Here is a 15,485-nt window from a genome sequence, read left to right as displayed (position 1 = left end):
TTTTCAGGCAATTTATTGTTCTACAAATAAATATAAAATAGCACCTAAAGACCCCAATTAACATCTCTGCCCTATGGTGCTGGGTGTTGTACATACACATGGTCAAAGACAATCCAAGCCTGTGATCTAAACAGATGAAGGAAATATATTACCCTGTTTTACAACTAGAGCAAGGTCACATACATAAGAAGCCTGTTTCAGAGCCAGTGTCTGAATCCAGATCTTCTAAACCCCAGACCATAAAGGCCAGATTTTCCCTCTTGTCCAAATTCCCAGTTGACCATCATGAGGCCCTAGCTGTAGTGAGGACTGGAGGAGCGTAGCTCCCCATCGCAGCTGAACATATACAAACCTGAGTGGTAAGCAGATAGCAGCAGTGCTGCAGGATTCAGAGTGGCTCGATACGGTGCAGTTAGCAGGTTTTCAGTGCCATGTGTTCTGTAGCAAAAAGTGTGTTGCTTTTTTTAAAACAGGCATTCAGTGTTACTCAGTGGCATGCACCCTGCAGAGCAGGTAGGAGCTGAATGTTCCAAAACTGCAGGAAGCGGAGTTTAGAGTATCAGTAACAAACATCCTGAAAACTCCCTGGTTACATCCATTACTAACTGGGAACCAGCAGAAGTACCTGTACTCATCATGCTGCCTACTAGTGGCTAGGAACTAAGCCAAACTTATTCCCTAACACACTCCTCAAGTTTACTGTTGGAGGAACATCTTTTATTAAATGTAAACAGCCTCCCGCCGAAGGTCAGAGTCTTGCTGCTGCAGCGTATCCCAAGGTAATACCACTTTAAGCTCCATATAAACTCTTAAACAGTTTCTATCCTAAAACCAGTCCGTAGGTGGTACAGTTTTTTACGATATGTTATAATAGTGCAATAAATCTGTTAGCTTAAAATCGAATCTCCGTGGCCTTTTAGAGAAATCATCATTAAATGCAAGGCCCTGTTAATGATGCCATCCCAGTGAAATTGTTTAATCTGCTAGGGGGGTGAAAGGTCACCAAATGAATTTTTTATAATACATCAACTTGACACGCAATAGGGAAAACTGTAATAGATAAAAGCAAAGGAAAAGGGCACTGTCTTCTTCTGATAGGTCAATAGCAGCCAAGAGAGTCACTCATCCACTTTTCCTTCACTACTGTGCTCCTTTTCCATTTAATATGGACACCCAATTAATACCTCAGCACCATAGACAACCTCATTTTAGGTGAATTATAGCAATTTCTTCCCCCTTCTCCGAAATGAAAGTGATCACAATACATCATAGCATTGTGCGAATTAACGTTAATTGATTCGAGTTACCAAGCATTGATGGGCCACTTCTATAACCTGGGCCTTATTGGGAGCTGGAAGGAATGGAGGGAAGATTAGATTGCACCGTCCGTTGCTTTGACGACGGCAGTCACCTGACGTCTTGTTAGACAGTTGTAAGGTTCTATTGCAGGCCCCAGTGGGGTCGTCAGTAAACTGGAGTGATGTCCAAACATCATTACACGCTGCTCCGATATTAAAGCAAAGGGATTAGCACCTTATTGCAAGCAACCTGGATTTGTCATTGTGCTGTCGTTATCCAATTTCCAGCTGATAATGTGACTGTGGCCTGCGGGCGTGAAGTCCTTCAGCCAAACTAGGGCATACAGAAAAGGAACCCAAGTGCCCAGCACCCAAAAACATTTAACCCCTGACTCGCCAGCTTTCTACAAATGAGGCATGTGGGGAAAAAAAATTAATGGTGCATTAAGCAATGCTCAAAACAAACTGAGCATTGAAATGGGGAAGCTACAATATTTAGGGCCTGATTCTTCCCTCACTCACACCGATTTGACTAGTCTCAGTCCATGGAAATGAATGGTTCAAAATGGGAACAACTCCAATGTAAAGGAGGAGAAAATCGGCCCCTCTGAGCTGAGGCTGTCATAATGTCCTCCCTTAGCTCAGTTGTATGCATGTGGGGACTGCAGCACAGGGAGATCATTGTACAAGTTGCCATGAGAATCAGCAATGACACTTTCTTCATTTCCAGAAGCTACAACCTCTCCCATTCATTGTTAAGGGAGTGTGCAGCTTATGTAAAATAGGTGATAGAAGAAGACAGATCGCCTTTCAAATATATTAGAGAAGTGACATGGTTTTAATCACCTGTGGTTTTATCCCTGAGCACGAGTGGCATTCATAACTCCTAAAGGAGTTGCTTCTTGCTTCTCAGGATCAGGCCCATTCACTTTAAAATGAGAGTTAGTAACAGACAACTCACCCACCCCCTACTCTCCCCGTTTGAGGAGCTGTACTGGTGTCATCAACTATCAGACTGCAGCTTGATTTACCCCATATCCCCCCAATGGAGCTATAACCCCAATTTTTCCCATACGGATCAGCCTGGTGTTATATGTGAGATGAAACTGACCCTCCCTTTCCTAGCTCCTGCCTTCCACTCCACCCCTCCCCTTTACCTTCTCCACTTCCGCTTGCTCTGCTGCTACCCCTTCTGTTCCAGCTCTCTTATTCCCTTCTCTCCCTTTCTTTCCCCTTCCCACCCTCACCCTAGCAGCTGAACTGGAATCAGCTGGCTCCTGGAGAGCTATTGCCTTAGCAGCTGCTGTTTCAGCAGCAGTTGCAGCAGGGGTAGGAGTTTAATTCTCATCACCTGACTCTTGTAATTCACAGGTGTCACCCTGAAGTGTGATCAGTGCATTCCCATAGCTGCCAGGCATGGTATGACACTCTGAGTAAGGAGGGCTTTTTAGATAGGTTTACTATGTACAATAGATATTAAACAGAGGGTAGCTTCAAATAAGACTCAGTTTGAAGATGGCTAAGCGGATTGGTAATGGGCAAAAGAGCCTTTAACTCCTAAGTCACTGGAATGAATCCAGGAATGGTGGGAGAGAAAACTACAGAATAGAGATAATGGGACTTCAAGCAGGCAGACTTAGGCAGACTCAGAGCATTGGTAGGCAAGATCCCATGGGAAGCAAGTCTAGGGGGAAAAAACGAGTTCAGGAGAGTTTGTAGTGTTTTAAAGAGACATTATTAAGGGCACAAGAGCAACCGATACCAATGCATAGAAAGATAGGAAGAATGGTAAGAGATCATGGCTTAACCAGGAGAACTTCAACAAACTGAAACTCAAAACCAAGTCATACAAAGAGTGGGAACAAGGTCAAATTATGAAGGATGAATGAAAAATAAAAACAAAAAATAAACTCCACAAGCATGCAGAGACATAATTAGAAAGGCCTAGGCACAAAATGAGATTAAACCAGCAAGGGGCATAAAGAGTACCAAGAAAACAGCAATGAAACAGCCCTGCAGCCTGAGCCTCCTGAGCACAAGTTAGCTGGCACAGTCCAGCCATGGGTTTTTCTGTGCTGTGTAGACATACACTTAGTGAACTCCTGGAGAACAGAAGAGATCCCAGAGGACTGGACAAGGGCAAGCATAGCACCTATCTATACAAAGGAGAATAAGGACAACCCATGGAATTACAGACCAGTCAAATTAACATTAGTATCCGCAAAGATAATGGAGCAAATAATCAAGCAATCAATTTGTAAGCACCTAGAAGATAATAAGGAACAGTCAACATGGATTTGTCAAGAACAAATCATGTCAAACCAACCTAAGATCTTTCTTTGACAGGGTAACATGCTTTGTGGATAGAGGAGAAGCAATAGCCATGATATAGCTCGACTTTAGTAAGATGCTGTGTCACATGACCTTCTCATAAGCAAACTAGGGAAATATAGCTTAGATGAACCTACCAGAAGTTGGGTGAAAAAGGGGTTGGAAAACTATACCCAGAAGGTAGTTATCAATGGTTCACAGTCAAGCTGGAAGAGCATATTGCAGGAGTTGGCAACCTTCAGCACGCAGCCAGTCAGGGTAATCTGTTGGCGGGCCGCAAGACATTTTGTTTACGTTGACTCTTCGCAGGCACGGCCCCCCCCCCGCAGCTCCCAGTGGCCATGGTTCAGCATTCCTGAAGCTCCCATTGGCTTCCCGCAGGTCCCTTTGCTGGGAACAGCGAACCAGGGCCACTGGGAGCTACCGGGGGCCATGCCTGTGGAAAGTCAACTAAACAAAATGTCTCATGGCCTACCAGCGGATTACCTTGATGGGCTGCTTGCCCAAGGTTGCCAACCCTATGCATATTGAGTTGGGGCCCACAGGGGATTGTTGTGGGTCTGGTTCTTTTTGATAGCTTCAGATATGATCTGAGTAGTGGCATAAAGAGCACAGTTACAAAGTTTGTGGAAGATACCAAGCTGGGAGGGGTTGCAAGCACTTTGGAGGACAGGATTAAAATTCAAAATGATCTGGACAAACTGGAGAAATAGATGAAATTCAGCAAGGGCAAATGCAAAGAACTCCACTTTGGAAGGAATAATCAACTACACAAATACAAAATGGGAAATAAGTGCCTAGAAAGGAGTACTGCAGAAAAGGATCTGGGGATTATAGCGGATCATAAACTATGAGTCAACAATGTAATACTGTCACAAAAAAAGTGAACATAATTCTAGGATATATTAGCAGGAATGCTGTAAGCAAGACATGAGAGGTACCATAATTCTTCTAACTCTCCTCAGCACTGATAAGGCCTGAACAGTGAGTCAATTTCTGGGCACCACACTTCAGGCAGGATGTGGACACACTGGAGAAAATTCAAAGAAGTGCAACAAAAATGATTTAACATGATGTAGAAAAAAAGATTTTTAAAAATGAGGTTATTTATTCTGGAGAGAGAAGACTGAGAGGGGGCATGATAGCAATCTTTAGGTACCTTAGAAGTTCTTATAAAGAGGAAAGTAATAAATTCTTCTTATCCACATGGACAGGACAAGTAGTAGTGGGCTTAAATTGCAGCAAGGGAAATTTAAGTTAGACATCAGGAAAAACATTCCAACTGTAAGGGGAGTTGAGTGCTAGAACAAATTACCTCGTGAGATTGTGGAATCTCCTCACTGGATTCTTTTAAGAACAGGTTAGACAAACACCCGTTAGGGATGATCTAGATCCAGATAATATGTAGTCCTGCCCCAGTGCAGTGGACTGGACTAGATGGCCTATTAAAGTCCCTTCCAGTCCTACATTTCAATTATTCTGATTCTAGCCCAGGTTAGCAGTGGCCAACAATTGTTGTCAGATGATGGCTGTTCTGTGATTATATGAAACTGAGTCAATGCAGTGGGGGAGGTTTAGGTTGGATGTTAGGAAAAAACTTTTTCACTAGGAGGGTGGTGAAGCACTGGAATGGGTTGCCTGGTGTGGGGGTGGAGGTGGAATTTCCATCCTTAGAGGTTTTCAAAGTCAGGCTTGACAAAGCCCTGGCTGGGGTGATTTAGTTGGGGATTGGTCCTGCTTTGAGCAGGGGGTTGGACTAGATGACCTCCTGAGATCTCTTCCAACCCTGATATTCTACGATTCTATGAATGTTTGAGAGACGTTATTTTACACAGAAGTTTGGAAACTTATAAGACAAGTATGTTTTCCTTCAAGGTATTTAGGTGACCCAATAATACCAATGGAAGTTAGGCGCCTAAATACCTCGGAAGACCTGATCTAAAGGAAAGAAAGGAGCAACATTTTGGGCAGGATTTTCCAAGGCACCTAAGGGATTTGGGCACCTAAATCCCACCAATATTCATAATTATAATTATTCTTCATTATCTTTATTTTAGTAGTGCTCAGACTGCCCAGCCATGGATTCAAGCCCCATTGAGCTAGGTGCTGTACATACGCATAGGAAGAAAGGAGAGTCCCTGCCACAGAGAGGTTATAAGCTAAATCAAAATTCAGTGTGAGTTGGACACCTAATTCTCTAAGGCTCCTCTGAGAAGCCCAGACTCTCATCCTGAACACTTCAGTGCTCAGCAACACCAGCTGTGAAACGTGCTCCTTTGATGCTACCTGAGGAGTCCCAACATTTCCTTTCACCGGGTGGATTATTCCTAGAGAACAACTGCCAACTGAGCAACCAGGAAAAAGGGAGAAGTTTTCTTCTTCCCAGGTCAATTTCCATTTTTAATTGACTTTGAAAATGCAGCTAGCTCCAGTGGCCATGTGTACCAAGAAAGCCAGAAGGACTTAGTACAAACAGGACAACTGGATCTCATCTGAATGACCCAAAGAGCCCCTCAATGACAACTCCAAAGGGTTTACTGTTCTGTAACAGCAACTCCTGACAGGCCTGACAAACTCATTACACCTAGCATGTTGCTTTCATAGTGTTTATCCATAAAGAATGTCCTGTGAGGTATTCAGTACAAGCTGGGGGTTCAGCCAAACAAAGGATGTATGTCCACCTGTCTCCCTCAGCTCACATGTAAATTGCAAGCCAATACGATGGAAGTATTGCATTAGAAGGCAACATGAGGATGTGAAGTCAACTTGGAGCCAGCACCCCAGGGACTAAGCCACCAGGGATCATCTTGACTCTGGGGACAAACAATGACGGTGGGGAATACAAGGGGGAGGCAAAAAGAAACCACTTGATTCTGCACCTGAGGAAGGAATTGGGCTCTGTGATAAGCTAATTAGCCTGTTAAAGTTAAGTTTAGTCTCTAGAAACGGTACTGATTTTGTTTTATATGCAACCTTCTTCGTTCTGTTATTCCTTATGTCCCACACACTTCCGGGGGTGGGGGAGGGGGGGAGGGGGGGGAGAGAGAGAGAGAGAGAGAGAGAGAGAGATATGGGGGCAGCCACTCTGAGCCTTAAGTAACAGCAATTTGGTATTTAGCTCATGCAGTATCAGCTCATGCACTAAACTCCTGAGGCCCCAGGTTCAATCCTGCCTGCCGATGACCAAGGTCTGTCAACATTACACTTACTCACTATTTCTCAAATCTTAATCGTTGTCAATAAACTCATGACTGTTTTCACGCTAAATATAACTCAGTGCTATGGTGTTATACAAGAACCAATCCTCACTTGAATCATCAGACAAACTGGTGTGTATACTCTCCCTTTGGGGCCAGCAAACCTGGTACTTCTGTGAGTAGCCAGTGGGAGCATGTTTCAAAAGGGGCTTGGGAACTGGAGGCAGGGGCGTGTCATAAACAGATAGCTAAGGGTTAACGTCTCTTTCACCTGAAGCACCTGACCAGAGGACCAATCAGGAAACCAGATTTTTTTCAACTCTGGGTGGAGGGAAGTTTGTGTCTGAGTCTTTTGTCTGTCTGCCTGCTTTCTCTGAGCTTTGGAGAAGTAGTTTCTGCTTTCTAATCTTCTGTTTCTAAGTGTAAGGACAAAGAGATCAGATAGTAAGTTATATGGTTTCTTTTCTTTGGTATTTGCATGAATATAAGTGCTGGAGTGCTTTGGTTTGTATTCTTTTTGAATAAGGCTGTTTATTTATATTTCTTTTAAGCAATTAACCCTGTATTTTGTCACCTTAATACAGAGAGACCATTTGTATGTATTTTTTCTTTCTTTTTATATAAAGCTTTCTTTTTGAGACCTGTTGGAGTTTTCTTTTCTGGGAAATTTCAGGGAAATTGAGTCTGTACTCACCAGGGAATTGGTGAGAGGAAGAAATCAGGGGGAGATCTGTGTGTGTTGGATTTGCTAGCCTGATTTTGCATTCCCTCTGGGTGAAAAGGAAAGTGCTTTTGTTTCCAGGACTGGGAACGGAGAGGGGGAGTCACTTTGTTTGGATTCACAGAGCTTGTGTCTGTGTATCTCTCCAGGAGCACCTGGAGGGGGGAAGGGAAAAAGGATTATTTCCCTTTGTTGTGAGACTCAAGGGATTTGGGTCTTGGGGTCCCCAGGGAAGGTTTTTCAGGGGGACCAGAGTGCCCCAAAACACTCTAATTTTTTGGGTGGTGGCAGCAAGTACCAGGTCCAAGCTGGTAACTAAGCTTGGAGGTTTTCATGCTAACCCCCATATTTTGGACGCTAAGGTCCAAATCTGGGACTAAAGTTATGACAGGGCGGCTCCAAGCACCAGCAAGCCAAGCGCATGCCTGGGGTGGCAAGCCACGGGGGGCGCTCTGCCGGTCGCCACCAGGGCGGCAGGCAGGTTGCCTTCAGCGCCATGCCTACAGACGATCTGCTGGTCCCGTGGCTTCAGCGGATCTCCTGCAGGCATGCCACCGAATCCGCGGGACCGGGGACCTCCCACAGGCAAGCCGCCGGAGGCAGCCTGCCTGCTGTGCTTGGGGCGGCAAAATACCTAGAGCCACCCCTGACTGGAGGGCACCTATTGTTAACCTGCAAAGCAAAGTGATATTGTTGGATGCAGCAGCTTGATGTTTCACTCCCCGCTAAGCAAAGAGCACTCCAGGCTGAGTCCCTCATCAGTCCTAGCCTCCTAAAATGGGTGGAGAGGAATGAGGGTTGGGCCATGTTCTTTCTGCAGACCACACTGGGCAGCAGAGTGGGGACATCACATGGGGGAGTGCACCCCCCCTCACTTTCCAAGGGTGTGGCAGGAGCACCAGGAGTCAGGTACACTACCTCTAGGAGCCCTTTTTGGGGCAGTGCAACTCCACTCCCCCACTGACCACATGCAGTGGCTTCAATCCACAATCTAACCCTAAACATTTTCACTACCTTTTCCCTCCATACATTCACTTCTGTGAAAGGCACTAAAAGGACAGCGCTGGAGTCCAAAGTCTTCCACATATTCACAGACCAAGCTCAGCACTGGCAGTCGCAGTACAAACATCCCCTATGCTGTGCCCCTGATCTGTGAAGACCAGCTTTAGCAGGGGAAGGTGTGGTGTGGTGGCCACTGTGTCCTGGGCTTTTCTGATGAAAATGCCAGCAAGGAAGCCAGTGAACATGGTGGGGGCTGTGACATGGGTACTTGTCCAATAAACACTGGGCTGAGACCCCCTCCAATTCATTTCACACACAGCCCATGAGATGGTCACAGCTTTCAGTCATCACAGAACTGGGATGGATCTGAAAGGCTCCATATTTATTTCAGCTCCTTGAGCCATAATTTGAATGTTTACTTTTTTAAACTATAACATTACTTCTATGGCTACTAGTCCATTTGGCACAGCAATGTGCTCTCTCTCTTTCTTTGTCTCTCTTTCATATTATAGGCATTGCCTATAGTTAAGACTGAATGTCATTGTTTTCAATTCCTTATAACTTCACCAAACTAACTGTCTGGGCTGAAATTTCTCAGTCCAGGTTACAAAATTCTTATGAAAATTCTTACCGTCATTTAGTTGACATGCTTTGAGCTTTGAATCAGGGACCTAAATTTGGCCAGGCAGTTGCTTTGATGTCAGGGGTTATGCCTTTTGCTGTCCTCGTGAAAATCTGACCAAGCTGAACCCAGTTATGAGCTGGATTCCATCCGCGCTGCGCTCAGGATTGCAGGCACTCAGCAGGAATTCCCCTGCAATTGCTCCTCTTGGCTAGTGTGGTTGCTGTGTGGCCAGGCACCAGAACAGGGAGTAAGGTTACTGTCTCTCCAGCAATGTCAAGGCTCCCACTGCTGGTACCCAGATAGTATAGAGGAGAAGCAGAAAGCAGCCTGAATCAAATGCACAGGGGTGAGAAGCTGGGCCTTGGGGGTGGTATGAGAGGAGATTGGGGCAAGGGGCAGAAGGGAGACTGGCACGAAGAAGCAAGGGGGAGGATTAGGAGACAGGAGGGGCTGGGATGAGAAACCAGGGCAAAGAAGACTGGGATGTGAAGCCCGGGGCAGGGGTGGGACTGGGATAGGAAGTTATGCGGAGGAGACTGGGGCTGGGAGTTGCATGAGGAGCTATGGGGATTAGGAAGGGAAACTGAGTTGTCAAACCAAGGTTAGGGGACTACGATGGAGGGCTGAGGGGCGTGGGAGGAGCTGGCAGAGCCACAGGCAGAAAGGGTCAGATTTGGGTGGAGCCACACATAGAAAGGTCTGTTAACCATGAACACACACTCCCCATAGAACTTAGAACAGAACCTCAGATTCCTGAGTCTCAGTATTCCTCTACAGTCAGCAAATAACCGAGAAACCCACTGGAAAAATGTGCGTCTCATCTCCCACTAGCGGCTGGCCCTCATACAGGATGATCCTTCTACCACTGCTATCAGTAACGCCGCTAGCTCAAATGGTCCTAACCCTGCTAATGAACTATGTGGGAGTCCTGGTGGTTCCATATGATGGACTTTGCGGTTTTTTTTTAAAAGCCTACGAAATTACACACAGTAAGAATATAAAATATTAATTGGTTAACCGATAAGTATTAGTCTTACTGTTAATATATTGTAGCTAATGTTTAAAACAGATTGGCAATGGCACTGATCCTGAGCCCCATTGTGTGGGGCTAGACAGCCACCCCTGACCTGGATCCCTGCCACACGGGTGCGGGCAGCAGACTCTGACCTCCGCCATGCAACTCTCAACCTGGAATCCCATCGGGCAGAGCCAGGAGGCAGACCCCTACCCCTGCTGGGCAGCAGCCCCAGACCCAAACCCCTGCCATGTGTGTCTGGGTGGCAGTCCCCACAGCATGTGGGGCTGACTGGCAGACCCTGACCCCTGCCGCACAGTGCTAGCGGCAGACCCCGATCCCACACAAGGGGTGGGCAACAGCCCCAAACCCAGACTCTGACCCCTGTCGTATTAATGATTAAATGGTTAACCAATATAATTTTAATAGTTTAAACGGCTATTTTTTTAAACAATATTTACATCCCTAACATATAGTAATTTCAGTAAAAGAATGTTACAGTTACACACACAAGACATACCAGAATTAAACTTGCCTGTGCAACCTCAATCCAGCCATTAATTCACAATGAGCAGATGCATTATGACACAGTCTTTAACTACAGGATGACATATTATTATTTCCACAGGACCCCTGTCTTGTTCAGTGCGAAGGATGGATGCTGCTCACTGAATGAGCAGCTATGCAATATTTTGCTTTATCCATTTTGTTCAATGTGTGGCCCCAGGCCTTATTTATTGTGCACTATGCAAACCCTGCTCTGAACACAGAACAATTTGTGTGTGTGTGCACATGCACGCTCATACACACACACTCTTTTGGTATATAAGTATATTATTAGTGTGCTTTCTCTGTCTTCCATGTAGCTATTAGCTATCATCTCCCTCTCTCCTTGGTGAATCAGGAAGCAACAGAATGAATTAACCCTAAAAAAGTAAACAAATTGAAACCACATAAAGAAACAAGACAAATTATTTTTAAAAAAGACTTGGCATTATGATAAACAGTTCTGCTGTTGTAACCCACACACCTTCTGGGTGTGGGGTTCTGTCCCATCTAGTGGCACTGAGGCCACTTAGAGAGAGAGATTAATGAGTCTGCTATAGCCTTAGCTAAGAGCCAGTTGGCTTTTAGTTCATGCGGCAGAGGCTCACGCGCTAAGCTCCAGAGATCCCCGGTTCAATGCCGACGACCGGGGTCTGTTGGCGTTACACTGTTATGCAGAGCTGTTGCTGCTAGGGTCCCCAAGGCTACCTTTAGCCACTTCCTTGTGGGATGTGAACAGGGAGTCCCAATCTCTGTTGCCCAAAGCTTTGCAAAGCAGGCAGAACTGTGGGTCTGGCATTCCAGTGCTGTTGGCCATGTGTTGGTGTAGGCTATTAAGTCGGCCCGAGTGATCTCTGAATCTCATTTGTTTCTGCAGGACACAGGTGTAGAAGAAAACTTCCCCCCTTGTGTGGAAAAATACACACTCTCTCATTATCCCAACCCATTATCACTGCCTGTGCTGGTGTGTACTGTCTAGACTCTAATGAGGGACAGACAGAGGGGATATTACATGTCCCAACAGGAAATATCTGATTTAATTTTACAGGTTAGCCAGGGCCTTATTATATCACAAGTGTCAAAGCCACAAGTGATGCCATAAAGCCCAAGACTGATAGGGAGTAATAAATAACACTACAGAGGAGCCCAAGTAGTGAAGGACAAATACTTTCCTCAAGTTTGGTGGTGTTAGTTTATCCCACTGGTGATTGTGTGTCCCAGGTTGCCCTCTGTAGGATCAGGCCCTAAATTAGGGCCTGTCCCTGAAGGTGCTTGTTATTGGGCCTTATTATTGAGTAGTTCCACTGATGTCAATGAGATTGCTTATGGGAGTTAATACTGCTCCCAGTAAAGAGTGGTTTTGCAGGAATGAGCTTTTAGACATAAACCTGAGAGGAAAATCTTACAGGCTTTAAAATAAAAGAAAATACTTTCTATATGTGCAGGGCCAGTGCAAGGATGTTTCGCGCCCTAGGCGAAACTTCCACCTTGCGCCTCCCCCCCCCGCATCCCACCCCGAGGTGCACCCCCCATGGCAGCTCTCCCCCTCCACCCTGAGGCGCCCTCCCCGCGGCAGCTCTCCCCCTCTGCCCTGAGGAGCCCTCCCGCCCCAGCTCACCCCTGCTTTGTGCACGAGCACCCCAAGCACGCCGTCGCTGCTTCACTTCTCCTGCCTCCCAGGCTTGAGGTGCCTAAGCTGATTGGTGCTGCAAGCCTGGGAGGCGGGAGAAGTGAAGCAGCCACGGCGTGCTCAGGGAGGAGGCAAGGCAGGGGTGAGCTGGGGTGGAGAGTTCCCCTGCATGCCGCCTCCCTGCTTACTTGCTGCAGGCAGCCCTCCCCATGCTCCCCTGCCCCAGCTCCCTCCACCAAAATGCTCGTGGCGACCGGGGCGGCTGAAGATCTGGCCGCTGCGGTCGCTGTCGAAGAAAATGGCACCCCCAAATCCCAGTGCCCTAGGCGACCGCCTGGGTCACCTAAATGGTTGCATCAGCCCTGTATGTGTGTTCTGAGTCACCCTGTAGAATTTAGTGACTCATCCTACAGAATTTAATCGTGAATTAAATCCTTGATCTATAGGCTGGTTTAAAAAAAAAACAGTAACAAACACACACCTATAGAAAGGATCTCATTTTGTATAAAATTGTATAGGTTTTTAGAGCAATTTCTATATAATGATTCTTACTAGTTAAAGCCTTATTGCTTTCTACAGGTTCTATAGGGCTTACACAGTGAGGGATGACAATACAGAAACAGAATGGGGAGAGAATATGGGAAATACAGAAATGTAACATCACCGAATATGTTTTACACTTAAATACACATCCTCGGAGATTCTTTTTGTTTTCATTGCTGGTTGGTTATTTCAATGAAATATTATAATGGGCTTCCTGTGCTGCCCCAGGAGCACCCAGCCAAAGGAACTGTGATGCAAAGTTATTATTTTTTCTCTGCTCCACAGGGGGAATACTCTGTGTCAGACCTTTACAAGGCACAAATTACACCTTTCCCGCCCCTGGCTCAGCTCCGCTGGCTAGTGTTTGGACAGGAGAATATCCAAGGTTCTGTTCAGCTCTGCCTACGTGTGTGTGTGTGTGTGTGTGGCGGGGCAGGGTGGGACTAGTGGGCCTGCTCTCTCTTCACACACAGACAGGTGGTGTGGGTGGCATACATATGGCAGTAACGGATGGCCTCTGTCTATCACAGCCCCAGCTAAAGACCCCTCAAGCTATAATAGCTCATGCATTTAGCTCTGGAGACCCCTGGTACATTCCTCAGTATGTTGCCCAAGATGGCAGCCATCACGTTTACGCATGGGTATCCTTCAGACTTGCATTATGTTGGCTCTATTCTTTCCATACTGAGCAAACACAGCTAATTCATCTTCTCCAAAAGCTATATTCTACTCAAAGCAGTCACGATACGCACATGTGTCTGTGTTTGCATCATCAGGGTCTACATTTCTAAGTTTTTCAGGACAGGAGCCTGTCATTTTTTCATCTATAACACACTGTACCCATCTCCAGCCCTGTGTTAATACATGAATACCATGCACGGGTTTAATAGATTTTAAGGCCAGAAGGGACCATTATGATCATCTAGTCTGATCTCCTGCAGAACGCAGGCCAGAGCATTTCACCTGGCAGCTCCTGCATCCAGCCCAACTGCTTCTGATTGGACTAGGGCATATTTTTAAGAAAGACATCAAGTATTGATTTAAGACCTCTGAGTGATGGAGAATTTAATACCGCTCATGGTAAGCTGTTCCAGTGATTAAACACTCTCATTTAAACTATCAACATCCTACAATAATAAATAATCATAAATGAGCTTTGAAGGATTCATACAAGTGACTCGCTTACCTGGCACTGCCCCCTAGTGGCGATGACAAAGCAGACTGTATCACCATTAAAGTATCAATTGGTAACTCCAGAGCTCGCTGAAGATCCCCAATCTGCTGAGCGTTGATAACAGTGCTGGCTAAGCTCTTCAACCTGTCGCTCGACAAGGAGGGAAAAAACTTATTTCTGAAAAGGCCTGGTGGCTCTCCAATTTCAATGATCAGCACTCTCAATGGAGTAGCCGCATGAGATGACTGCAGAATCCAAACACTTGCTGCTCCTGTCCGGGTTTTCTCCCAGCCAGCCCTGCTACAAGAGGCTGTGCAAGATGTCATGGGAGGGCACTCACGCCTCCTCTTGCCAACATTGTCTGAGATAACCTTTAACGTGTTCTCACTCCCTGACACACTCTGAACTATTCTGACATGGTCCCGTCCAATCTGCAAGAAATCAGCCAGGCGATGGACCACCCTTCTTTGACCCTCCTCTCCAATGGTCTCAGCAATGGTAAAAGCAGTGTGAAGGGAAAAGCTGGTGTATATTTCTATGGGGTCATCTCCATGAAGGAGGATGTAGAGAAGGTTGTTCTCAAAACTGAAGGAGTGGGTGCCTGCCATGGCATTAGTTAAGAAAACACTGGACGAAGATGAGGCTAGTGGAATGTAATTCCCGTTCATGAAAACGTGAAGGCTACGGGGTTCATCATAGAAAATGGCTATGAGAAGTCTGGTAGAGTTTTGACCACTGATGAGGCGAAGTCTTAAGCTCGGAGGCGTTAGTCCAGCGAAGCAAACCTTAGTCAGCTTGTTGGATGGCAAGACCGAATAGAAAGCCCGTGGATGTTCTGAGGGACAGCAAGATACATGTGAAACTCCACTACTGAAAGCCTCCACAAAACTGCCAGTCACCGATACCACTGGAGACAACCTCCTTCCATCTGCTTCGGTGTCCATGCTTTCTATGATCACAAGTGCATGGTCTGTGTCTTTGCAGAAGTAGCCTTGCGTAGAGGGCTTGTAGATGCACTTTGTGTCTTCTCTGTAAATGCCTGTTTAACAACAAATAAAGGAATGGGGTGATCTGCCATTTCTACACATTGCGCTGTACCTACTTATTTGCATGGTAAACTTTTCTGTGTGATAATGCAAGGAGCTGTTTCTCTCAGATGTCCTGGTTCTAAACGTATAGCAAGGCAGCAAACCTTGCCATGAATTGGTATTCTTTGTGAAGCTCCTTTATATTTGACATGAATTACCACCTTGCTTTCTCCTCTCCCCTCCCCAGCAATCCTTTCAACTGAGCTGGATTGTGTCACAAATGTAGGCCATAGTAAGGGGCAGTACATTGCTGTACAATTCCAGGAGCATCCAAGGGAAGGAACTGTGGTTCCTGTTCCCCCCTTTGCTACAGGG

The 15,485-nt window shown here is 46.0% G+C and overlaps 1 protein-coding gene across 5 annotated transcripts in view; it reads right to left on the bottom strand.

Annotated features, from left to right (window-relative positions):
• PKHD1 (PKHD1 ciliary IPT domain containing fibrocystin/polyductin) overlaps positions 1 to 15,485 on the bottom strand; it is a 391,543-nt gene that overhangs the window by 30,981 nt on the left and 345,077 nt on the right. For all 5 annotated transcript variants that reach the window (XM_030555225.1, XM_030555227.1, XM_030555226.1 and 2 more), the window contains one exon: positions 14,095 to 15,121. In XM_030555225.1, coding sequence (XP_030411085.1) covers positions 14,095 to 15,121 — 1,027 coding nt within the window. The remainder of the gene's footprint in view (positions 1 to 14,094; positions 15,122 to 15,485) is intronic.

The sequence above is a fragment of the Gopherus evgoodei genome, chromosome 3 (assembly GCF_007399415.2).
Source record: "Gopherus evgoodei ecotype Sinaloan lineage chromosome 3, rGopEvg1_v1.p, whole genome shotgun sequence".
Lineage (NCBI taxonomy): Eukaryota > Metazoa > Chordata > Testudines > Testudinidae > Gopherus > Gopherus evgoodei.
This window is presented reverse-complemented; position numbering and strand designations above follow the sequence as displayed.